The 27,773-nt window shown below is 35.5% G+C and overlaps 1 protein-coding gene across 3 annotated transcripts in view; it reads right to left on the reverse strand.

Annotated features, from left to right (window-relative positions):
* KIAA1328 overlaps positions 1–27,773 on the reverse strand; it is a gene marked incomplete at both ends in the record, with an annotated part of 310,165 nt that overhangs the window by 169,225 nt on the left and 113,167 nt on the right. For 2 of the 3 annotated variants that reach the window (XM_080714414.1, XM_080714413.1), the window contains one exon: positions 14,691–14,810. In XM_080714414.1, the coding sequence (XP_080570540.1) occupies positions 14,691–14,810 (120 nt within the window). The remainder of the gene's footprint in view (positions 1–14,690; positions 14,811–27,773) is intronic. The other variant, XM_080714412.1, reaches the window with a different exon arrangement.

The following is a 27,773-nucleotide window of genomic DNA, read 5'->3' on the forward strand; positions in this document are numbered from 1 at the left end:
GCAAATTAGTGCAATCACTTTGGAAAACAGTATGGAGGATCCTCAGAAGAATAGAAATGAACCTACCATATCATCCAGCAATACTACTTTTGGGCAGGTGCCCAGAAGAATGGAACCCAAACTACCAAACTAATGTATGCATATCTATGTTCCCAGCCACACAATTCATAATTGCCAAACTATTAAACTCACCAAGATGTCCATCAACAGATAAATAAATTATGAAACTATGGGATATGTACACAATGAAATTTTACTCAACCATAAAGAGGAACAAAATTACATCATTTGGGGGTAAATGGATGAAACTGAAGAATATTATGCTAAGTGAGATTACTCAGTTACAAAATGTAAGAAATTAGATGCTCTCCCTAATATTCAGAGCTAAGATAAAAAAGGATCATAGGAGGAACTCAAGATAAAGGAGAAACCATAGACAAGCAAATTAGGCAACCTAACTGAGGGGGACAGAAGGGGGAAGAGGGAAATTCCCTAATGTACATTCACAAACATATCAATCACTAAGCCAAACATGAGAAGTGGAGAGAGGGAGGGAATGGGGTGGGAAGTGGGGAAGGGCTAAATGAGTGATGTGTGCATGTATGCCTCTACCATCTTGTACCCAAATAAGATGTATGACTACAATGCACCAATAAAAAAACATAAATTAAAAATTCCTTTGAACCCAGGGGATTCTACCTCTGTGTGTGTGTTATATCTTCAGCCCCATTTTTCATTCTTTATTTTGAAACAGGGTCTCACTAAGTTGTGGAGGGCCTACAATCCTCCTGTCTCTGCCTCCTAAATACTAGGATTACAAGTATGAGCCCAATGCCTGCCATAATCATCTGCATTTAAAATACAGAAAGAGGAGGAGATTCAAAATGGCGATTGAGGGACACAGCACTTCTCAGTAGCTGAAATAATAAAGTTCAATTACTTAGAAGGCAGTGTCTTAGCCAACAAAATAAATATATCACAGGAACCAAAACAGATCCAGGTACCTTGGCAGAAGGAATCAAGAAACCTTGAACTCGAGATTCACTGCAAAAAAAAAAAAAAAAAAAAAAAAAAAAAAAAAAAAAAAAAAAAAAAGTTTGGGCATTAGACCTGCTGCAGACACAACCGGGTCGCCCGCCAGCGCCAGCGCGGGCTGCCGGCCCAAACTGCATTCCCTAGCCCTGACTGATACCACCGTGGCAAAATAACCGAAGAGACTGAAAAGGGTCATAGAGCCTCATTTAAGCAGCGAGCGGTGCCCACACCAGAATCCTGTGTGCTCACCAAAGATGGGACCACAGCGGCACAGTGAGTCCTGCAGACACCTGGATCAAGGAAGCCAGGTATCTGAGTGTGTCCAGAGAAGCTGCAGGTCTTAGCATGCACCCCAGGTCCGGCACTGGCCCTGGGCATCTGTCCCCTGCCCCAGAACCCAACACTGTCCTCGTGCACCCTGTCTGCGTCCCAGGACTCCTGCTAGTTGCTTGTGCCACCCCCACCCCTAAACTCGGCGCTCACCTTTTGTGCCTAGACCCCGCGCCCTGCTGGAGCCTGGGCACTTACCTCAGGGGCTCTGCCTGCTTCAGTTATGGATTTTGTATGGAGGAAGAAAAGACCCAGAATAGTCAAAGCAATTCTCAACAACAAGAACCAGGCAGGAGGCATCACAATCCCGGAGTTCAAATTATACTATAGAGCAATAGTAGTAAAAACAGCATGGTATTGGCACAAAAATAGGCAGACTGACCAGTGGAACAGAATAGAAGATACAGAAACAAACCCAAACACCTATAGTCAACTGATCTTTGACAAAGGGGCCAAACTCATACACTGTAGAAAAGACAGCCTTTTCAACAAATGGTGCTGGGAGAACTGGCTATCCATTTGTAGAAAATTGGATCTGAATCCTTACTTCTCACCATGCACAGGAATCAACTCGAGATGGCTCAAAGACTTAGAAATTAGACCAGAGACTGTGAAGTTATTAGAGAAAGGCATAGGATCAACACTCCAACATATAGGTACAGGGAGTAACTTTCTCAGTAAGACTTCCAAAGTGCAGGAAATTAAAACAATAATTAATAAGTGGGATCTCTTCAAACTAAAAAGTTTCTTCTCATCAAAGGAAACCATCAGGAACCTAAAGAGGAAGCCTACAGAATGGGAGAAGATCTTTACCAGCCACCACTCTGATAGGGGGCTAATATCCAGAATATACAAAGAGCTCAAAAGACTCTACACTAGCAAGACAAACAACCCAATCAAGAAATGGGCAACTGAACTGAATAGACATTTCACAAAAGAAGAGATACAAATGGCCAATAGACACATGAAAAGATGTTCAACATCACTAGCCATCAGGGAGGTGCAAATTAAAACTATGCTGAGATTCCATCTAACCCTAATCAGAGTGGCAAACATAAAAAAACCAAGGAATAACAAGTGCTGGCGAGGAGTGGGGAAAGAGGAACTCTTTTACACTGTTGGTGGGAGTGCAAAGCAGTTCAGCCACTATGGAGATCAGTATGGAGATTCCTTAGAAAACTAGGAATAGATCCACCATTTGATCCGGCTATACCACTCCTGGGTATCTTTCCAAAGGGGTTGAAATCAGAGAACTACAGTAACATATGCATACTCATGTTCATAGCAGCACAGTTTGTAATAGCCAAAATATGAAACCAACCCAGGTCCCCATCAACAGATGAATGGATTGCAAAATTATGGGAAATACATACAATGGAATTCTATTCAGCTATAAAGAAAAATAAAATAATAGCATTTGCAACAAGATGGAAGGAATTAGAGAACATTATGTTAAGTGAGATTAGTGAAGCACAGAAAGAGAAGGGACATATGTTTTCTCTAATATGTCCAAGCTAGGGAGTAGTGGTAATACCAGAGGGATTACAGATGATGGAGGGGAAATCTCAGCAAAGCTTGAACGGAAGGATAGGAGAAGAAAGCTGAGGTTGTTCAATGGAGGAGCTACATACGAATATGTGTAATAGCATAAGTACAACATGATTAACCAGAACACTCTCTATTGTGGGGGGGGGAAGGGCATGAAGCACAATATAAATGTACACCACTCTCAAGATGTTCCACTTATAAAAAATAAAAATTAAATTTAAAAAAATACAGAAAGAGGAGAGAGTAAAATTGTTTATAAAATGTTAGCAGTATATTTGGTAAGTATGGATGTTACTTGTTTGCAATTATAGCTGTATGAAAACATGCTCAAGTGCAGAGCCACTCTCCATCTGGGAGCCTTCCTGCATTGGGCACCATCCTTTCAAAAAAATGAGCTTTTGGGGGGGCATTCAGGCGAATGCCTGATGGGCTCTGGAAATTCTATCCTAAGCCAAGACAATGGCTTGTATTTTCATAAGTACTTTTTTACCTTAACAAAACCCTTATTTCCCCAAACAATTTCTTAACAATTTAATGAGAACAAAACACAGTAAGATAACATCTCTATTTCTTACATTCAGGTTAAAAATAATAAAAAAGCCAAAGGTAAAGGGAGTAAATTTGGCAGTCTGACAAGACTCCAGATTCCTTAAACTTCTATATGAAAATATAATGTGCCAAGCAGAAGTGTGTCTAATAAACTATTCCATAATGGTTAATTTAATTAATTACCTTCCAAGATGTATTATTAAATAGTAGCCATCTTCAAAGGTACTTTGCTCTCTTAATAGCAACAGAACAAACTGCCAAACTCTTGAGTTCTTTCAAAGTGATCATGTAGGTCTCAAAAAGATTGCAATACTATCCAGACATTTCAGCCACCTTTCCTTTTTTTTTTTTTTTTTTTTTTTTTGGGCAGGTCTGGGGATGGAACCCAGGAGCATTGTACCTCCAAGCTACAGCCCCTGCCCTATTTTTTATTCTTTATTTTTGAAACCGGGTTTCACTGAGTTGCAGAGGGCCTCACTAAGTAGCTAGGCTGTCCACAAACCATGATCCTTCAGTCTCAACCTCCTGAATGCTGGAATTACAAGCGTGCGCCACGCCCAGCTGCCACCTTTCCTTTTAAAGCCATCATTCTACAATTTCTACTGGGGAAACAGGGGATGACTGAGAGTCTAAATCAAGGCTGTACTCGCAGTAAATTTTCACACTGTATGAATTTTGAAACTGTCATTGTTGGAGTTTAGAATGTCCCCCCAAAAGCTCATTTTTTTAAAAGGATGGTGCCCAATGCAGGAAGGCTCCCAGATGGAGAGTGGCTCTCAAGAGCACTGAGTTATAGTCTTGACAGCTACATATGTCTTTGGTGCCTTCCTTGTGCTCTATCTGATTCTCAGCTGCCATGAGCTGAGGGTAGGTTTTTCTTCTCTACCATGCCATAAAGCCCTGCTGCCAAGCATTCTGCCATGCAAGCTGACTGATCTCTAAAACCATGAGTCCCAATGAACCTTTCTTCCTCTAAGTTTTACCTGTGAGGTATTTTGATCATAATAATGAAAAGGCAAACTAACAGAGAAACTTTAAAATCCTCCTTATCTCAGCATTACTCACTTTTCATTCATTAGGAAATTTAATTAGGAATTGTATCAGATCAGAAAAGAAATTGGCAATTGTTATACTTCTGAGTTACCAAAGTGTCTATATTTCTTAAAATGCTTTTTAATCTTTTTTGGTACTAGGCATTGAACTCAAGGGCATTACAGGATCTCGCTAAGTTACCACACCGGCCTCGAATTTGTGCTTTTCTTGTCTCAGCCTCCCTAGTACTGGCATTAAATGTGTGTGCCACATCTCCCAGCTCTCTGACCTCAAAATTTGTGTGTGTGTGTGTGTGATACTGGGGATGGAACCCCTCTACTTCTGAGATACACTCCCAGACCTATTTTATATTTTTATTTGGAAATAGGGTCTCTTAAGCCAGTGAGCCTGACTTCGAACCTGTAGAATTCTCCTGTCTCCACCTCCCAAGCGCGGGGATTACAAGCATGCGCCACCACACCTGGCCCTCTGACCTCAATTTTAATTAGGCATATACTTGGATTCTTGCCAGGATAAGTGTCAAGTAAATTAATCAATTAAAAAAAATGAAGTACTAAGGGACATTCATGCTTTTCAGGAAGTAACTTTTAAGAAACTAATTCCTTAACATTCAAACAAATGTAAAGAAACCCTAACAAACAGTTTTTAGAAGTTGTGAAATGCATCTGTGGAGAACATAGTAGTTGTGTTGAGGGCATTTTCCCCCTTAAAAAGAAAATTTTCTTATACAATAGGTTTCATTACAGGAGTGTATTGATTAAAACTAGTTTCACTGCCACTAATATTCTGCTTAATTTTAAAGATAACATAATATTGAACAGAATAATGTGTTCTATTAATAACATTTTATTGAAAGAATAAACTGATTTATTAGATTTGCTTTCCAAATAAGCACCCAGATCATTTGCCATAAATCTTCTTGAGTCTAAACAGAAGGCTAAGATGCAACTTGATAAAAATAAAAAGTTATCATAAAACATAATGAAAAATCCAATTTGAAAATTAAACAGTGCACTGACCAGCTTCATGCTTTGTTTAGGGTCTGAAGTTTGCAATGAAGATGGAAGAGCTGCTCTAGTTTATGTTAAATGGCTATTTTGAGTCTTAATTGAGCAAAAACTATAAAAATAATTAAAATCTGTTAGCAGAAGTCTGGCCATTAGCTTTTAAGACAATTGAGTTTAATCTTACTGCTTGTACACTTTAAAATAAAACTGCTTTTTTAATTTAAAAATACTTTAAAGTTAATATTTTGTTAGGGTGAAAGGATAGAACTTAACACAAGACTCATGGGCTGAAGTGGTAGATCACTTGCTTAGTATGCACAAAACCTTGGGTTTATTTCTTGCATTATAATGACAATGACAACAACAACAACAAAACAAGGGTTGTGTTTACTGACTAAATACTTCTCCCAGGAACTACAGTTTTCAATGAACCTACCTGAACCCATTCCTGTGTGTATGCATAAACACATAAACACACACAACATACAGCAAAAGGATGCCACAAGGTTATTCCTCTAAGAAAGGCAATCCATGCACCATTTGTAAGAAAATCTTTAGAATCCATAGTCAAGAAAGAAGATTGTATTTTACTCAATCTTTGCCACTAATTCTATATAAACTTGATCATTTATCTATAGGTTATTTCCTGTATGTAAGAAGCTCACAGAAATCTTTTATTTTATTTATCATTTTGATAAGTTCTTACTTTTCTAAATTTATGTTTGACATTTTGGATATTAATAAGTTAACTTGTACTGTGATCTTTCAAATAAATTTTGAAGAGGAGAAGTTATTAAGCTATTCTCAAGAAATAGCCATGTTTGCAGCACAAATTTAAAAGCAGTTATTACAGAAAGTGTAATATAGATATTGGCTTTGGTATATAGACTGGATTTAAGAGTTCAATATTTAAATAACCTCTGTTTATTAACCTTCATGCAAGATTGCAATTACATTCTGGCTTATGGAACACTCACCACCTGGGTAAATGCTTCATCTACTGTGTAACATTCCATGATTTATTAAAATAGTATCTTATTAATGAAACTTTAGATACTGTGCTGACTATCAGAGGCTTGGACTCTCAATCTTCATCTTACCCTCCACTTAATTGTAGAATTGGGGAAGCTACAAATCACATACACCAGACTCCCTTGCAACCATAGCTCTAAAAGTCAATTGTGTTCTGCCTATTTCACATGATACTGGGGGTGTGCCTGTCTGTCTCTCTTGTTAGTTTCTGCTGACAAGTCAAAGGTGAAATTGGAATTCTTTCCCATATGACATCCCAGGGAATGTGTTTCAGTTTTCGGGACAAGAAAAAGCAGTTGTGACAGGTATCAAGGACTTGTTGATCTGACTTCCTAACTTTGCATCTTATAGATGGGAATCTATTATTAATCTAATCTTTTTCTCCTAATCCTACATAATTCAATGTTCTCAGAGCATTACTCCTTTAGTGTCTTAGTTCTATGATGTGCTAAGGTCATACTGGAGATGTTATATATATTATATATATTATATATATATTTTTTTCAGTTCACTTGGATAAATATGTAGGAGTTAATCCAAATGAAGAGTGTACCTTAAGGTGAGAGCATTAAAGGTGGTAATAATAGCACCTGAAAATATATCATGAAGGAAGAATGAAATAGATTTGGTGATGGATTGGATCTGAGGTTAGAGAAAAAAAAGTCAGTTATGACTCCAAATATGTCTGTCCTGAGAAACAAGAAGAATGTGAGTGTCAATTACTTACCTTTATGGATGAGGACTATGAAAGTTTGGAAGGGAAATCAAGAGTTTAAGCATAACAGGTTTGGGGTATTAGTGAACAGATCAAGTACATATTTACTGTGGTCTTAATCAGATTCAAGCCATTTAGAGTATCTTTTAATAATATGCAATTTCCAATAACCATAAAGGAATGCGTTAGAAGACTCAGGGTTAGAAGATTTGGGCTTTTTCTCAGTCCCCAAATTCTGCAGTGAAACAAAGTGCTACTTATAGGGTACCTATAATTTAGGTGAATATGCCATTGCTCTGTAACAGCTAAAACTAGCATGAGTAAAATAAAGAAATTTCAATTTTTTGAGAACACAAGGCAATTTCACCATTAAAGAATTTTTATCTTTACTTTTAATTTTAGTTTCTGTCAATTATGACTAAATACATTGTGTTTTACTAGGTTAGGATGCTTATACTCCCTTTATCATTTTTTTTTCAGATTCCAAGACATAGTGTTTTAGATTTGATATTGCCCCCATAATCAGAAAGGGAACTGAAAGAGCAAAGTCAATATTACCTTTTACTCTTTCATGAATGTATGCTGCTTAACACTATCACCTTCCTTCTAGTGGATCTGCAACCACAGGCAATGGGGACTAATGCAGTTTGTTAAATTCCTATGGGATCCAAGAAAACCTCAGATCTAGTGATACTTATGCTAAGTGAGATCAGCCAATCTCAGAAAATCAAGAGTCAACCAGGCGTGGTGGTGCACTCTTGTAATCCCAGTACTTGGGAGGCTGAGACAGGGGGATCCCAGGTTCTCAGCCAGCCTCAAATACTTTGTGAGGCCCTCTATAACTTAGAGAGACTCTTTCAAAATAAAGAATAAAAAATAGGGCTGGGGGTATAGCTCAGAGGTAGAATGCCCCTGGGTTCTATATCTAGTACCACAAATAAACAAACACACAAACAAATGAACAAATAAATAAATAAAAAGAAAGTCAAGAGTCTTATATTTTTACTCACCTGGAGGAGCTTCAGAGAAAAGAGGGGAGAAAAAGGGACTTTAGATAAAAAAGGAGATGGACCACAACTCAACTGCACTTTGGGCAATAAAATAGTGGAAGGGGAGGAATGAGAGAATAAAAAGGAAGGGGAGGACTGAGGAAGAAAACAGATCAAATAATGTTATGTTCACATATGAAGGCATTATTACCAATCTCACTAACATGTACTGTAGGGGAGGGGAGAAGTGGGGTGATATACACCAAATGATGTGTTCAGATATAAACGTATCACTTTGAGTCTATGCAAATAAAATTACTTAAAATCTAAAAATAAAATGAAAAGGTATGGTTTCTAGCTAAGTGCTTAAACTGATAAAGGCAGATTGTCAATGGGTCAAACTGGTTACAGAAAGAAAGTCCAAAACAGTTCCAGAAGGAGTCTATTACTCCTTTTGTAATGTAGCTTTTTGGGTAAGGAGGGGGGAAAGAGCAGGGTAAAACTAGTAAGAAGCAAGGAGTTTAAAACAGGAAAGTCAAAGCATCAACAAAGCACCTCATAACTTCCTTCCATATGAATATTTTGTGGTGTCACAGACACAGACCAAAAGGTCAAATGTGGTGTGCAAGCTAAGACACAGTGGCATTCCAACAGGTTCAAATGTCTAACTAACTCCAGACATAAAAAATGTTCTCCTAAAAATCTGCAAAGATAATGCATGCTATCTTCTGCCTCCTGATGTAGTTAAGAATGAAATACATATAAATCTCTCTCTCTTTGGATTATAAATTAAAAAGTACAGCAAAACAAAGCGGGTACTTCATAAAAATATTTAACTCTTATCAATCTGCAGTATTAATGTCACATACCTAATGTAGAAGCACAGAAAACTTCCCCTTCCCACTTCTCCCCCCCACTGGCATTTATTCACTTTTTCTTGGCAAGTGTTGGTAGACTAACCAGAAGCCATAGGCTATGATAAGATGCTTCTTTTTTTTTTTTGTGGTATTGGGAATAGAACACAGGGGCATTCTACCTCTGAGCTACATCCCCAACCCTACTTTTTATTATTTATTTTTGAAATAGGGTCTCACTCAGTTGCAAGGTCCTCACTAAATAGCTGAGGCTATCCATGAACCACAATCCTCCTGTCAGCCTCTCAAATTCTGGGGTTACAAGCATGCACCACCACACTCAGCTAAGATGCTTACTTATCACATTGCCTTTCCAGAGTTTTAAAGGAAAAAATAACCTAAATATTTATTTATCAGTTTTAAAGTTTTAGAGCTCCTTTAAACAGACTCTGTAATCAATTAAATATAAACATTCTCATCTACTCCAATAACAACCAAATAATTGTGTTAGAATTCTGGCTCCCTCATTAAAACTTTATTTAATTCATTTTGAGCAAGTTATTTAATCTTTTAAGACATAAAGAAAGAATGTGTTATTCTTCTTTATGTCTTTACCTTTAGTTTCTCTCTATATGTGTACATATATATCAATACACATACATATTATAATATATATGTTATCTTTTGAAGTTTGAGTACTTATTATCTCTACTTCATGTCTCATCATTTCATATTGTATTTTTTGAATGTCCATGTTGTTAAATGAGAAAACCAGCATCTAACCTACTTTCACCTCGAGGCCTCCTCTTCACTACCAAATTTTAACAGCTCCATCATTTCTTTCATATCATTACCTTTTTGGCATTTGTATTCTTTGCAGTAAATAATGTATTTTCTAACCACAATAGAATGATTATGAATAAATAATTACAAACCCCTGAATATTGGGAAATTAAGTTTATTTTATTAAAATCAATTATAAGAAAACTAGGAAGTACTTTGAACAGAATTTTTTAAAAGTTCATGAAGGATTAACCCACATAATTAATCTGACAGTTCAGTGGCATGCAGCAGAGTGTTTTCCTGAGGGTGGACTCTGAAGGCAGGCATGCTTGGGCAGAGCATATAATGCTGGGGAGAAGAGAACAAATGTGTTCAGAGGATCAGAGGACATGTCCACTAGGCCTGACTTAGGAAAGTACTCCACTACATTACCACCTACTTGAGCAGTTGGCATCATAAAGAACCTGAAAGAGCACCTAGAAATATCCTGATGAAGAAGTTGAATAAATGGAATTGTTTTTGATAGTTAATAAAACCAAGTCTCCTTCATTCTTTTCATATGTTGACTTTATTGCTAATTTTATTTGCTTTCACCTCAAAGTAAGTTCACTCTCTTCCTAACCCTTTATTGTCCAATTCCTGAGTTGATCACCACTTGTGGTATTGCTCTTATGACTTTTTCCTCTATCAAAATATCAGGACTAAGCTTGTGTGGTGGTACATGCTTGTAATCTCTGTACTTAGGAGGCTGAGACAGGAGAATTCCAGGTTTGTGGTCAGCCTTAGCTACTTAGTTAGGCTCTCTAAAATTTAGTGAGACCCTGTTTCAAAATAAAGAATAAAAAATAGGGTTGGGGGTATAGCATGGAGGTGGAATGCCTCTGGATTCAATCCCCAGCAATATATATATATATATCTATCTTATTAAATATAACATTTTATATTATATATAACATTAACATATATTTCATTATATACCTTATATAACATATCTGGAATAATTCCAGTACTAGGGAGGCTGAGACAGGAGGATCACAGGTTCATGGCTAGCCACAGCTACTTAGTGAGGTCCTCCACAACTTAGTGAGATCCTGTTTCAAAATAAAGAACAAAAATAGGGCAGGGGGTGTAGCAAGAGGTAGAATGCCCCTGGGTTCAATCCCCAGTACTGAAATAAATAAATAAATAAGTTAATTAATAAAGAAGGCACTGAAATATAGGTAAAATAAAGACTGTCCCTGGGTTCAATTTCCAGTAACAAAAAGCACAAATATAAAAGATTGATAAATTCAACTAATATTATGAACTTCAATTTAACAAAATCACCATAAAGACAGTGAGGACAGCCATGAAGTGGTCAAATATATTTGTGACACATATAACCACAAATGTTTTGCATTCTGGTTATGTGAAGAACTTCTACAAATTAATATATTTTAAAAATTACTAAAAAAAAAAATGGGCCGGGTGTGGTGGTGCATGCTTATAATCCCTGCATTTGGGAGGCGGAGACAGGAGGATTGCGCAGGTTCGAAGCCAGCCGCACTGGCTTAAGAGACCCTGTTTCCAAATAAAAAGTATAAAATAGGTCTGTAGTATAGCCTGGAGATAGAAGGGTTTACAGGAACCCCAGTACCACCAATAAATAAACAAACAAACAAACAAATAGAAAAATAGGCAAATTTTTAAAAAGAATTTTCCCTGAAAAGGAAAATGACAATTTGCATATGAAATAATGTTCAACTTCACTAGTAATCAGAAAAATGCAAATTTAAATGCCTATTTGATTACTACTTGTGGTAGTCAAGTCCACTAACAGCCTCCACAACTACACCTCCCAGTAGTCACTTCCCATATTTAGTCTGGCCAAGTTAATTTACTCTAACCAGTATCCTTCCAGTTCTGTGCCTGATCTGTGAAAAAGAAACAGAGAAAGAGAGGTAAAGAGGAGGGAAGAAGAGATAGGGAAAGAGAGAGGGAAAGAGAAGGGAGGGAGGGAGGAACATACTTCTCTCTCTCTCTCTCTCTCTCTCTCTCTCTCTCTCTCTCTCTCACACACACACACACACACACACACACACACACACACCCCTAGCAGCTTCCATTTTTGCACTCTGGGAGCCTGAGCCTCCAGGTAAATCTACTTCCTTTTTGATGAGCCGTATGCAAACATTACATGGAGCAAGACTCATAGCTAACATGCCAATAACATGCAGCCACATGAATGACCAAGGGAAGATGGGCTGAAGTGCCATCCAGTGAGCTTAGTTCAAACTGTGGAATGCTTGCTGTTTCTCTAAGTTTTGTAGTTGTCTTTTGAACAGCAGTAGATAACTGAAAGTGAAAGTTATTTTATGTTTTCATTGTTCCCAAAACTGAAGATAAAAAAAAACTAACAAATATCCTGAGGGAAAAAAGTCCACTCAGCTAAGCTTTAATTTTTTTTCTAAAATGCAATAACTACTAGATATTTGTGTTTAATTAACTAGATTTCAATATATTAGAATTATTTTGTCACAGAGGAGAATATGGAAGAACAATTTATAAGATTCAAGTAATAAAATAATTTAATTTTGAAATCATCATTAGGTAAATCATGGCTGAAAAGATTCAACCATGTTTACCTAACAGAACACTCTGCAGCCATAAATAGGAAGTACCAAAACCTCCAAGAAATCATTAGCTTAAATCCAAATTATTCACAACTGAGAAAGTTTAATTCCCCCCCAATTTCAAAGTACATAGAAAAAGGGTTAGACCCTCTTATCTAGATGTCTTTAGGACCTCCATAGAGACTTTGTTTTGTTTATGTGTTAGGGCTTTTTTTTTTACTTCTCCTTTAGTGACTATTTCTTGACTATCAATCTATAGTCTTAAGATTGTAAGACTGGAGCCGAGTATGGTGGCACATGTTGTAATCTCAGTACTTGAGAGGCTGGGACAGGAGGAGCTGGGTTGTGGCCAGCCTCAGCTACTTAGTGAGGCCCTCCACAACTTAGTGAGACCCTGTTTCAAAATAAAAAATTAAAAAAATTGGGCTGGGGTTGTAGCTCGGAGTAGAATGCTCCTGGGTTCAATCCCCAACATCAAAAAAAAAAAAAAAAAAAAGATAAAGAATAAATTTAAGACTCAGTGAAATGATCCTCTTTCACCTCTCCCATGCCTTTGCTAAATGAGCTGTTTTTCAGTTTTATCATCAATTTTCTTATTGCAGTAGGCTTGGGATACCTTAAAATTGCCTAATCTGTTCTCAAAGTATCAGGGAACTCACATAAATAGTCAAAATTAACTGCCATCTTCCTCTGCAGGCATTTTATAATTTAGGTTTTCAAAAACAAAACAAAATATTTAAAGTTAGAAAATAAACAAATCTTTCATACTTTGGCTATTTCTTAAAATTTGAGACTTTAAAAATCAGGATATCAGCCAGGCGTGGTGGCACATGCTTGTAATCCCCGCACTTGGGAGGCAGAGACAGGAGGATCGCGTAGGTTCGAAGCCAGCCACGCGTGCTGGCATAGGAGACCCTGTTTCCAAATAAAAATGTTAAAAGAGGTCTGGGAGTGTAGCCCGGAGGTAGAAGGGCTTCCAGGAACCCCCAGTACCACCAAAAATAAATAAATAAATAAATAATCAGGATATCTAGCCAGGTGTGGTAGTACTTGCCATAATCCCAATACTTGGGAGACTGAAACAGGAGGAGTGAGTTTTCAAGGATATCCTCAGCAACATAGCAATATTTTCAGCAACCTACTAAGACCTATTTTAAAATAAAAAATGAAAAAGGACTAGGGGCATAGTTGAGAGGTTGAAAACCCCTGAATTCAGTCTGTAGTACTACAAAAAAACAAACAAAACAAAATAAAAAACCCAGGATATCTTAAGAGTCGGAAATACCAAGCTCCAGGATTATTAGTATTTTTATTTTTCATAGAGCAAATATTAGACATGAAATTAAAGTTCCCATACTCAAAATTTTTAATATATCTGAAATAGTTGTCTCTATGTTGAACAGTTACGGTGCTCTTTAAAAGGTTTGTAACACCTTAAAGTCTCATCTTTCAGGACTTATATTCAAAGAGAAAGAGAATGCCTTAGGACATTATCAATATTTTGATACTTAATATGAATGACTTTGATCATACTATGCAGTTCTTTCTACAATGTTTTAAATATATACAGCTTTACTTTTATCCATTAGAAGATTTAGAGAACAAGAAGTATTTTTTCTTAGAGTGTGCTTTACATCACAACAGGTAGAGCTGTGAACATCTACTTGAATACATAATACCATCTGGTGATATATAAATAAATGTTAATATATACATATCATATATAAATATTAATATACTATGTGATTAATATATACATACAAGTATGTGCAAAATATTCCAATTTTCTCTAATTAAAATTTTCTAAATCATTAAATTACTTTTTCTTAAGAATTATACATAAGAGTTAGGAATGTCTTATCAAGGATTTTCCAAAAGGACACTAAGTAGCAGCTCATACAGTCCTCTTCATAGTAACAAAGCAGTGCCTGTTTTTTTTTTAACATTCTTGTAATATTTTCATACAACCAAGCAATATCCCAAAGACCCACCGCCTGCTTCAAGTGATTATTCCTGACCCTTGGGCCCCAGGAACAGGAAATAAGGCAAAAGACACCAAGTCAATCACATGAAGTATTTGCATATTTTAAAATAATATACTGTATAACATCTAACAAAGGCACATGACTCTTCTGACATCTTATTGATCCATTAGAGACAAGTGTTAGAACAAAGATGATTACCTGTGGTTCTTGCATTCTAGCAGCACTAAGTTCCGAGAGAGATGTGGTGAGCTTCTCCTGCTGTTCTGATAGGTATTTCTGATAGAGACTTAAAAGTTCTTGACATTCTCTGTACTGTAGCTGAAGAGGTGATATTTCACATTAAGGGAAAAATCTTAAAAACTGATTCAAACTGCATGCATCAGTGCTACTTTTCAGACCTTAATAAACAAAGATAAAAATGCAGAAATAGTGGTAGTGGAGTACAGGGGTATAAAATTATTAAATGAAAAGAATACATGTATTTTCTCCCAAATCAAGAAACAGTACTTCACAAAGAGACTAGCAATGGTTATCCTAATGGAAGAAAAATTTATTTCTCAATTTTTAAAAATTCAAGTAAATAAAAACAAATGTAGACACATGCAAAGAAACCCCTACCTCATGCCATATTTCTTTTGCAAAACAAAATGAAAATAAATCATTGATCTATGTAAAAGTTAAAATTATAAAACATTTAAAAAAACATGAAAATATATCTTTTGACCTTGGATTAGATGATTATACTTTAGAAGCACCAGCAATCAAAGAACAATTGGTAAATTCTACTTCAAAATGAGAAAATTTTGTGCTTTAAAGGGTAGTATTTAAAAATTGATAAGACAATACTCAGAATGAGAAAATATTTGGACCTTATATATAAGCTAAGGAACTGGTATACAGAATATATAAAGACCCAATATAACCCAACAATAAAAAGATTATTAACTCCACTAAAATAGGCAAGATCATGAAAGATTACTCAAGAGAAAATATGTACATGAATGGGAAGAACAAGAAAGGCACTACAGATTATTAGCTATTAGGGAAATGAAAACCAAAAGCATAGCGAGAAACCACTAGGATGGCTATAATAAAAAAAGACTAACAGGTAAATGTTGACAAAAAATGTAGAAAGTGGAATTCTTCAACATAGAAAATGGGAATATAAAATTGGGTTCTGATGTTGGAAGATTATTTAGCAGTGTTTCAAAAAGTTGGACATAGAGTTACTATATAACCAAGTAATTCTACTCCTAGGAATATAACCAAGAGAACTGAAAAAATATGTCCATACAAACACTTGTACATGCATATTCAGAGTGGCTTTATTTATAGTACTGATATAACTTCAATTTCCACCAACTAATAAATAAAAAACAAAATATGGAATATCTATACAATAGAATATTACTTGGCCATAAAAAGAAATGAAGTACTGCTACATGCTACAAACCTTGAAAATGTAATGTTAAATGACAGAAAAGACACATTAAACAATAATGTCCAGAAAAGGCAAGTCCATACAGCAGAAAGTAGAATGGAGGTCACTAGGAATTGGGAAAGAGGAAATGGGGAGTAACTGCTAGGTGTGGGCTTTGGAGAAAAGGTATTAAATATGTTTTAGAGTAAAACTGTGGGAGTGTTTACACACCTTTGGAAATACAGTCAGAACTATTTACTTGTATGGCTGTAAAGGTGAATTTCATGTTATGTGAATTATATTCCAATAAAACTGTTATTAAAAATATGTGGAAGCTAGGAAGAAAATGGGTCATAAGAAGAACTCTAGACAAAGAAGGATAACCAGATGAGCAAATAAGGCAACCTAACTAAGGGGGCTGAGAGGGGGTAAGAGAGAAATTCCCTAAGGTATACAATATACATTCACAAACATATCAAAGTCAATCACTAATCTGAACATGAGAAGGAAAGAGGGAATGGGATGGAAACTAAGTAAGGGTTAATTGAGTGATATGTGCATGTATGCCTCTACCGTCTTGTACCCTGTTAAAAGATGTAAGATTATAATGCCCAATAAAAAAATAAATAAAACATGTGTTTCAAATATAAAAAAAAAACAAAAAATGTGAGGTAGAAATGGTAGAACTTTTCTGGTAAAAATAATTACTACCTAATTTACACAAAAAGTTCCTAACTATATTAAATATAAAGAAATAATACTTTGATTTCTATCATTTATTTTGTTTTACAAAAGATCAATTTATGCTTAATTAATAAAACCATCATCAGGTAATTTTCTTCCTTTATATCTCCCTACATTCTTTACATTCTGGTATAAAGAACATGGTAAACTATCCTGCAGTACCTTCTTCCAGTTTCTAAAACTTGAGAAGTGCTCAAACTGAAAATAATCAGAAAGGTCACCTAACTTCATAGGTCAGGTATCTGGGAGACAGTTCTAGCCAAAGGAAATTTCTGGTCCTTCTCATTGTGGTAATTTTTCCCCCAGGTTCCTTTATCCTTTTGATCATTTCTGAATCTCCTTCTTACCACTTACTTATATATGCTGTTGGTATAAGAGATACTTTCCAATGGGATTATTCTGTATAAATACTTTTATAACAGGTCATCATGATTAAGGGTAGGAATAATATTTCTTAAATGTCAAAAATGGTGACTGGATTCAGTATTCCTTAACATTTTCATAACCTAATCATTGCTTCTGGGCAGACTGCTGTTCTAATAACTTTTACCAATTATGACTACATAAATAACCATTCCTTCATTATTCTCATTATTAACCTTTACAGAAAAGGAGCCAGAGATGGCTTGTAAAGAGGATTCAGAGTGAAAGGATAGGTTACGAAGCTTAGAGAATACTTTAATTAGAAGAGCTTGTTGAATACTTGCTATCTTAATAACAGTAACAACAATAGGATGAATGGCAGTCTAAATAAGCTAACAGGTTTTCAAAGTTAATCTATGTTATACCAGGCTGGCTTTACATTTCCATGCTTTTGTCAGAAAGCTTTAAAAGACAAAAATGATTTGTGGTGGTCTCAGGCGTCCCTGTCAGTTATTATGTATATAAAAAGAGTTTTTTATTCTAGCTGTTACATAGGCAGTAATGGTTATAGTAGGTGAACATATTAGCCTGGTCACAGAATATGAATTTTACTCTGAAAAAAATCAAGCACAATTATATAGCTTAGGAGTTAAATGTCAGCATTTGAGACAAATTATAGGCAAATTCATTTAAATACATGCCATGTGGCAGAATATAAAAACAAGTAGTCCTATCTTCATCAATTTTTTATATCTTTTTTGATTTTGCTATTTCAAAATGATCTGCTTTTCCTTACTTCCTAGCACAATGAGACTTCAGTAATCTTTCTGGAGAGAAAGAGATTTATGTTATAAAAATGTGGGTAACTTCCCTCTTAACTAATTTGAGGAATACAATGAGAGGAAGATATATTTGACTCAATTCTGAACAAATGATAGGAAAGAATGCAATAAATACAGATCAAACCTAAGAAAAGAAGTACACCAATTTGGGACATGAATTTTTTTTGTGTGTGGTACTGGGGATTGAACCCAGGGGCATTTTACCTCTGAGCTGTACCCCCAGCCCTAATTTTTATTCTTTATTTTGAAATAAGGTCTTACTAAGTTGCAGAGGGCCTCACTAAGTAGCTGGGGCTTGTTGGGACGTGAACTTAACACATTGTCCAACCACCATTTAAAAAACTGACAGAAACTGACAGAACTGACAGTCATCACAACCTTATCAAAGAAAGAAGACTGTATAGAATAATATAAATAAATATAAATTGGTATTAAGTAAAACACACCCAAACCTAAACATCAAAACAATTTACTGAAATGGCTGCAGGAAATGATCATTTTGCAAAGTTTACAGGCTTAGCTCTAACATTCATCATACAGAAAAAGAAAAATAAACATTGGACCAGAATGAAAAATAAATAGGGAAATGAGAAAAAAAATGGTATAACAGAAAAATCAGAGTCTAAGGAAGGAAGTACCAGAGACAGTATATACTAAGTAGAAAGATCCCTTACACTGGAAAAATTGTTCTTGCCAAGGAGAAGCCATGTCCACCATCCTACCTCACCCTTGTTTTTAATGCTTGAGATATTGGATCTAGTACTTAGTAATCCTTACCTAATATTAAATTAAATTTAAAAAAAAGTCCTCTGAGAAGAGAGAAGGCAAAACATTAATTTTTTAAAATGTTTCTTTCTTAGAACCAAGACTCACTGGAAATGTCTGAATACCATTCTGAGAAGGGAAAGTACAAAATGAGTTCGAAATGTCTTATAAAACGAATGCAAGAAAGTGTCTGAAAAATAGTTGGGGGCTTATAACAGGAATAGGGGCTAGGCTGAAGTGGATTCTCATTAGGCAAAATTGTACACTGAAATAAATTATCATTCTAGTGATTATTAAATAGAAACAGTATTCATAAAAATAGACCAGTTCAAAGCAATACTTCAAAAGGAAGATATTGTAGAAAAGAAAAAAAATGAAGCCTTTATTTACAGAAGAACTATCTGAAATAAATTTTAAATTTTATTACAAAGAAAGAGACATATCCAGAATGTAGGGGATTTTGCAAATGTTTTTTTTATTTTGCAAATGTTTAATCTCAAAATAAGTAAGAACTTCTTGGTTAAGTTTATTCCTAAGTATATTATTTATAGCATTTCATAAAAGAAGAAATTCAAATGACCAATTAATGCATAAAAATGCTCAACATCATTAGCAGTCAGAGAGATGCAAATCAAAACTACCCTGAGATTTCACCTAACTCCAATTCGAATGGCAATCATTCAAAACACAAACAACAAATGCTGGTGAGGATGTGGAGGAGTGGGAACTCTAATACATTTTTGGTGGGACTGCAAATTAGTGCAACCATTTTGGAAAACAGTATGAAGGATTCTCAGAAGAATGGGAATGAACTTACCATATGATCCAGTAATACCAATTCTGGGTATCTACCCAAAAGAATGGAAACCAAACTATGAAACTAATGCATGCGTATATATGTTCATCAAACAGATGAATGCATTGCAAAACTATAGGATATGTACGCAATAAAATTTTACTCAGCCATAAAGAAAAACACAATTATGTTATTTACAGAGAAATGGATGAAACTGGAGAACATTATGCTAAGTGAGATTAGTCAGTCACAAAAAATAAGAAATTGGATGCTCTCCCTAATATGTAGAAGCTAGGGAAAAAACGGCACATAGGAGAAGCTCTAGACTTTTAGACAAAGAAGGAGATACTATAGATGAGCAAATAAGGTGACCTAACTGAGGGGATGGGAGAGGGTAAGAGGGAAATTCTCTAATGCACATGATATACATTAACAAACATATCAAAGTCAATCACTTAAGCCAAACATGAGAAGAAGGGTTGGGGAGGGAATGGGGTGGGAACTGGGTAAGAGCAAATTGGATAATGTGTGCATGTATGTCTCCACTATCTTGTACGACATTGAGATATATGACTACAATGCACCAATAAAATAAAATGCTGAAATCTGGTGATCACCACTCAGACAAAGTAAATTAATTTAGGATCACTAGTAGTGGGAAAAATACAATTATGTATTTCTTAATGCATAACTTAGCCCTCCTTTATGAAATAGTCTTGATAATATGGTTTATCTGAATCTAATAAAATCTATAAAACTAACCCTCATTTCACAGGAATTAGAAGGAATAAAAGAACAAGTTAAATTATACAACACACACACACACACACACACACACACACACACCCCTAGAATGTGGGAGATTTTCCAAAGTAATTGGCCTGAATTCTTGAAAAAGTCAGTGTCAGGGAAAAAGGTTTGGGGTGGGAAGCCTATTGTAGATGAAGAGACCAAAGACACAACCAAATGTAACCCATGAACCCGGACTGGACCCTGACTCAGGGATAAAAATAGTTACAAAAGATTTGGGATGGCATCAGGTGAGAGAAGGAAGAAGGAATAGCACACGGCCTGGACTGGCTGAAAAGACTAAGGATTAGGTTGTAAGAAAATAGAAGCCATGTTTCAAAGACCTGTAACACAGATACTTGATAAATTTGTAAGACATAAATCTGAAATAGCCAGCAGTTTGGTTCTTGAGAGATTTCTGAATCGTGTACGTTACTTGGGCAAGTTACTAACTGATCATTTAAAGATATATTAGCTAGAACCTGCCCTTGAGCCAGAAAGGGGCATATCCAACCAAGGAGTAAAAAAGAAAAAGTCATGCAAATGAGCCTGGCAAGTTTTCTCCCAGTTATTTAACAAATGACTACTCTGTAACAAGCCTAAGTAGTAAAAGGCATTAATGTAGAGTACATAAAAAGCACAGGTGTCAATTCAACATTCATTATGCAAATATTAATTGTAATACCCAGTAACAATCTAATTTTGAACAAGTAACTTATACAATGGGAAAAGAAAAACTGATTCCAAGATGATATGGTTAGAAGAGATAGACACCAATTTTATACAAATGTCTATACTCATTTTTATTAAACTGTTGTGTGTGTAGGAGCACAACCTAGTAATACAACTCTGATATCTAATTAGAATATTTAACCATTTAATTTATAGTTGTCTTTTTTTCAGTGGTACTGGGGTTCCTGGAAACCCTTCTACCTCTGGGCTACACTCCCAGACCTATTTTTTATATTATTTTTATTTGGAAACAGGGTCTCTTAAGCCAGCGAGGCTGACTTTGAACCTGCGCAATCCTCCTGCCTCTGCCTCCCAAGCGTGGGGATTACAAGCATGCGCCACCACGCCCAGCCTTAATTTAGAGTTTTCTAAGTCTCTATCTTGTTTCTTACAGGGTTACAATACCAGATGGGGCATAAATAGACTTGGAACTGAGATAAAATGCATTCGATTCTGTGTTTTGGTCTGTTAGTTAGGCCCCTTTGGTCTTCAGGAAACCACCTACACAATAAAAATCCAATGGTTATATCTTTAACTGTAAAGAACACTTATTCAAAGGTTTATATGCAGATATCATATAAAAAATAGGCTATCAGTGTGTCACATTGGTCAGAACTTTGATTTCTTGTCCTAAGAGTTCCTTTTCACATAATACTCTAAGAAAATAACCTTGTACACATTAAAGACAAGGTATAGCTCAGAGGTCAAATGCCCCTGGGTTCCATCCCTAGACCTGCAGAAAGAAAGAAAGAAAGAAAGAAAGAAAGAAAGAAAGAAAGAAAGAAAGAAAGAGAGAAAGAAGGAAGTGTTAGAGGAATAAACCCAAAACAGAGAAAAGTTTTATAGTATTGCTCAGTCAAGGAGATGGTTTTGCTTTCCTATTTTTAACACTACTATTGAGTAAAGTAATCCAAGAAGCAACTTTTTTTTTTTTTTTTCGGTATAGGCGATGGTACCCAGGGGCATTCACCCCCAGTCCTATTTTTTTAGTCCTTTTTAATTTCGAAACAGGGTCTCACTGAGTTGCAAAGGACCTCGCTAAGTAGCTGAGGCTGTCCACAATCCTCTGGTCTCAACGTCTGGAATGCTGGGATCCCAAGACTGTGCCACCACACCCAACTAAGAAGCAACATTTATAAGAAGTCCCAAGGCTTAACTATATTATATCTTAACTATATTAGATCAACAACAGAGAATCAGACATACTGAAAAACTCAAAGTAATGAATTGAAGAGTTAAAGTCAATGGACTCTATTTTTTATTTTTATTTTATTTTATTTTTGGTGGTACTGGGGTTCCTGGAAGCCCTTCTACCTCTGGGCTACACTCCTAGACCTATTTTTACGTTTTTATTTGGAAACAGGGTCTTCTAAGCCAGCGGCGTGGCTGGCTTCAAACCTGCGCGATCCTCCTGTCTCTGCCTCCCAAGCGCGGGGATTGACTCTATTTTTTAATATAACTATTTTTAGAAATTCTTCTAGGAGACAGAAACTTTCCACATTTAGTCTCTGTCTAGTGGTGATCTTTCTTCAAAAGTAAGTCTTGGCTAAATGAGTTAACCCACTTTTCACATGAGGAAAAATATTCTCTTTGAGACTAAGGTATGACTTATAAAGACATAAGGATATATTCAGAAAGTTGAGTCAATGTTAGCAGCCAGAAAAGAAAATTTAAAGAAAAAAATGCAATAAATACAGTGAGATTTCTGTTTCTAGAAAAGATGAAGTATACAAAGTTCTCTTTATTCCTCTTATTAAGTGTAGCTAAAACTCCTATACATGATGTTACAAGAAATAAAGACGACTCTGAAAAAATGGAAAGAATGAGGTAGAGTTGCCAGGGGCCTCACAACCTTGGGGAACAAGATGAAAGTGAGTTACCTGGTTTTGTTTTTGCTTTGTGTCGTATAGCGGATGCTGGAGAGGTCAACAATGCAGAAAGGTTAATGGGCAAAGATACATAGCCAGACAGAAGACTTTTAAACAAGAACTGCCTTACTTAAGCCAGATAACACAGAAAAAAAACCCTTATAACCTCACCCCTAGATTCCCAGGTCCCTCTACTATCCTCTCTCTACCCAGGAGTGATATCAAAGAAGACTCAATGTAGAGCCAGCCAGAATTCTTATCCATGGCTTCAATATCCTCCTCTACCCTCAAAATGATCAGTGGAAGCTTCCTGGGGAGCCTGGAGCTCCACTCCCATCTAGCTCTAATGATGAGTTTTCCCCCTTTGCTAAGATAGTATAAGAAGAAGTTGAATGGAAAGCCAAGAATTTCTCTATGTATCAGCAGCAATAAGTGAAAGCCAGCTGGGAAAGCCCCTTCTTTCTCAGCTAAAATGATGATTGCAGAGAACGAGTAGATAGCTAAACTTCCATTCCCACTTTGTAGTAAGAAGATGCCCATCCCCAGGTGTTAAAGGAGGCTAAGTAGAAACTTGACCTTTTGCTCCCAACCTGGAAGTAATGAAGGTGAGGCCTCTTCTTCCCCAATTAGTGTACTATTAGAAAATGACACTAAAAGAGACGATATAAACAACATTATAACATAAATGTCCAGAACACAATTAATAGTCACTTGCAATACCAAGTGAACCAAGATAACATCAACGTGAATGAGAAAAGCTAATGAACAAACACCAATACTGAGATAGACACAGATGTTGAAATTATCTGAAAAGGATATTAAAAGTAATCATAATGTTCAGTGAATTATATGTATGCTTGAAACAAATGAAAAAATAGTTTCTCAGTAAAGAAACAGAAGATATAAAGAACTGTATGCAAACTTTAGAAGAGAAAATCATAATAGCCAAAATAAAAAGCTTACTTGAATGGGATCAATAACAAAATGAAGGAGATATGGGAAAGATTAATTAAGTTGAAAATATAACAAAACAAATTACCCAGTAAGAACAACAGAGGGAAAATAGACTGAAAAAGAAAAAAGAAAAAAAAAAAAACAGAGTCTAAGGGACCTATTGAACTATAACCAAATATCTGACATTAATGTCATCAAAGTACCAGAAATATAGCAGGAAGAGGATGGGGATGGAAAAGTATTCAAAAGAAAGAACAACTAAAAATTTCACCAATTTGGCAAGAAAACCTAAGCAATCACCAAACAGGATTAATCTGCAGAAACCCAAGTCAAGAAGTATAAGAATCAAACTTCTAAACACTAAAGACAAAAATAAATAAACAAACTTGAAAGCAAGATAGAAGCAGTACCTATTTGAAGGGGAAAAATGTACAATGACAATGGATTTCTCATCACAAAGATATGGAGATCATAAGAAAGCAGGATGAGATTTTTTGAGAGATAAAAAATTTTTTTCATCACAGTATTTTGTATACAGCAAAAATATCCTTCAGAAATGAAGAAGAAATACTCAAGAAAAGGACAACTACTAATTTATTACCATTAATTTTAAAGGAATAGCTAAAGAAAAATGTCTAAACAAAGAAGAAAGGAATTTCATAACACTAATTAGGAATAGAAAGACTAAAAATGTGGGTATTTTGGTCAGCTTTTTCATTGCAATGACCAAAATACCAGAAAAGTACAACTTAGAGAAGGAATGATTTATTTTGAACTCAATTTCAGACATCAGTTTATTATCAACTGGCTCCCAGGAAGAAACAGGTGGGTGGCAGGACCTCAGGGCATAGCAAAGGAGGAAAAACTGTTCCAAGATTGTGGGAAGTAAAAAAGGAAGGGAAAGAGGAAGGATAAATACAACAGACTTTCCTTCTCTTGGATTTTTGTTTTGTTTGACATATAAATAAAAATTATAATACTATCTGATATGAATAAGAAAACCTTAAAATAGAACAAGATAGTAATACACAACTGCATCTGGAAGCAAAAGTTATACTCATTTGAAAGTTATGTCCAGGCAGTCCAAATGTATACCATTTTTGATATGTTCCACATATAAAATTCAAAAGAAAGGAAGAAAGGAAGAAAGGAAGAAAGAAAGAAAGAATGAATGAATGTTGGGGGCCAGGCGTGGTGGCACATGCTTGTAATCCCAGCATACCGGAGGCAGAGACCAGAGAATGTGGTTCCCTGACAGCTTCAGCTACTTAGCAAGGAGCCTTTCCAACTCAAAAAAGAAAAAGACTTGCTGAGTGTGGTGGCGCACACTTGTAATCCCTGCACTTAGGAGGCAGAGAACAGGAGGATTGTGCTGTTTTGGAGCCAGCCTCGCTGGCTTAAGAGACCCTGTTTCCAAATAAAAAAATACAAAATAGGTCTGAGAGTGTAGCCCGGAGGTAGAAGGGCTTCCAGGAACCCCAGGGCCACCAAAAAAAAAAAAAAAAAAAAAAAAAAAAAAGACTTAAAAAAAAAAAAAACAGGGCTGGGGTTGTAGCTCAGAGGTAGAATGCCCCTTGGTTTCATCCCCAGTACCCCCCCACACACACACACAGAAAGTTTGTCTTATGTCACTGAAAAGGCAGATGGCTATTAAGAACCTTTAAAATATCCTTAACTTCTTCACAACTCCCATTTAAATACATCATTACATCAGGTCTTGGTAACCAAACACTGTTGAATGAATGAGTAAATGAATGAATGTTTTCTAAGGCAAACTTCTCCAACTGTGTTCCTTATCTCATCTATATTCAATCAGGACACTGTTGCATAAATTATTCTTTGGTACAACCTCAGTAACTTTTGGCTAATCTCATAAGCCTTCAACTAAGTGCATTCTAAAACTCTCTTTAAACAATGTTTTCTTTTTGTGTTGCCAACATTTTTTTCTATTCCTCATTACAAAAAATGAAAAGATTAGTATATGCTCATGTTCTCTACTTCCTCATTTCCAATGTACTTTTGGACTGAATATAATATGTTTTCCTACCCCTCATTCTTTTTATTCTGTATTCCTGACAAGTATTCTCTAATGTATTAATTGCTAAGTGTACTAAGCTGATTTCAGGCTTGAGCCTCCTTCTTGACCAATTCTTCCTTCCTTAAACAATCTCCTTCCCTGGCTTCCTTTCACTTACTCATCATAAAATGAAGACATTTTGTTTCTGTCACCTCCCCTTATAACATTATACCCTACCACATATTAAAATTAAACATATATGCTTGGAGTCCCCAAATTTCTTAGCTCTGCAAGAAAAAAGTGTGACATGAAGCTCTATAGTAGTTCCATTACAGAAAAGAATATTATATAATATAATGTGCATGTACATATTTGGCAATAGTTTATAAAATGTAGGTAAGAAACCTGATAAACCATCATCTTCTATTGTCATTGTTAGTACTTTAAAATCAAAAGGTTGGATTTTTGATATGTATATTTGTTTCCATCACACACTCAAACTCTCATGGATCATATTATACCAATAAAAGATTAAAATTGTTAGAATTTTTACAATTAAATCCAATATATAACAATTCCAAAGAAACATGAAATTTACTATAGAATAATATTTCATGATTAGTTCCCAACTTAATTACCCTTTAAAGTAAATCCAAAATGGCATATTGTGTAATACAAATGAATTAAGTTAGGATAACACAAATAATAAAAAAATAGTACCAAGTAAAATGAAAGCCTAAATTACCATCAAAATAAAACTTTTTCTGTTTCTCCAAGTGACATTAGTGAGATTACAGTAATATTTGGTTTCTAACAACCAAATGACTTTGTTTCCTGGTTTCATCTATACTATTTATGCAATAATTGTTTTTAAATGACTTAAAAGCAATGGAAAATATTAAATAACTCCCTACATTGGTCTAAATCACTGATATGGCATATTTACACTAATAGAATAAAGAATATAAATACTATATTACTTTACTGTCAACATATTACATGATCAAGTAGTTTATCTATATCTTTCTCCCAGTTCAGATAATGGCTCTGAAATATAACAACTATGTAGAATGTTGTTTTTGTTTAGAAATAAGGTCTGAAATTGAGAGTTTTTCTAAAGGGAGTTATGAAAAGTAACTCCCATGTACTATGTTGAATATTAAGACTATGTTTTAAGGTCTGCAGATCCCCACCTGGACATCAGCAGAAATCAATGCTGATTTCTGTCCAGCAGAAATAAATCAACATTTAAGAAAAGCTTTATAGCTGGGTGTGGTGGCACACGCCTGTAATCCCCGCGCTTGGGAGGCAGAGACAGGAGAATCTCGCAGGTTCGAAGCCAGCTGTGCGCACTGGCTTAGGAGACCCTGTTTCCAAATAAAAATGTAAAAAAATAGGTCTGGGAGTGTAGCCCAGAGGTAGAAGGGCTTCCAGAAACCCCAGTACCACCAAAAAAAAAAAAAAAAAAAAAAGCTTTATAATGATGGTGGTGCACAATTAAATAAATACAGCAAATTTTGGTTTCTTGACACTGGTAAATCTATTTATTAATACCAGATATATATGCATAGTTTAATGACCTCTGTAACAAGTACTAATTATATAACACTCCCTTTGAAGATAAAAGCCCAAAACAAGTCAGAAACTTTGAACATCTTGTAAGCTGTGGCTCATTGTGAACTCCTTCAATTCAAACTAATAGTTTGGTGTAAAGATGTCCATGGACCCTGATGCCTGTATCCAGGAAGCAGTCTGTAGCAAATACTGATATGATACCAGACTCCAGGGAGCAATCTGTAACAAATACTGATAGGATAAAAGGAAGTAAATTTGCTTCGGCATAATTTGTAAGGCTGTTTCATAGAATAAAATTTGAGATTATCTGCCTCTAAAAATTGTTGTAAAAAACAGAAATTTATCTATTTGTCAATTCAATTGGCTGTTACATGCCCTTTTTTATTTAGTAGGAGTCCTGATACTATAGCTAAAAA

Source organism: Muscardinus avellanarius (genome assembly GCF_963383645.1).
Source record: "Muscardinus avellanarius genome assembly, chromosome: 17".
Classification (NCBI taxonomy): domain Eukaryota; kingdom Metazoa; phylum Chordata; class Mammalia; order Rodentia; family Gliridae; genus Muscardinus; species Muscardinus avellanarius.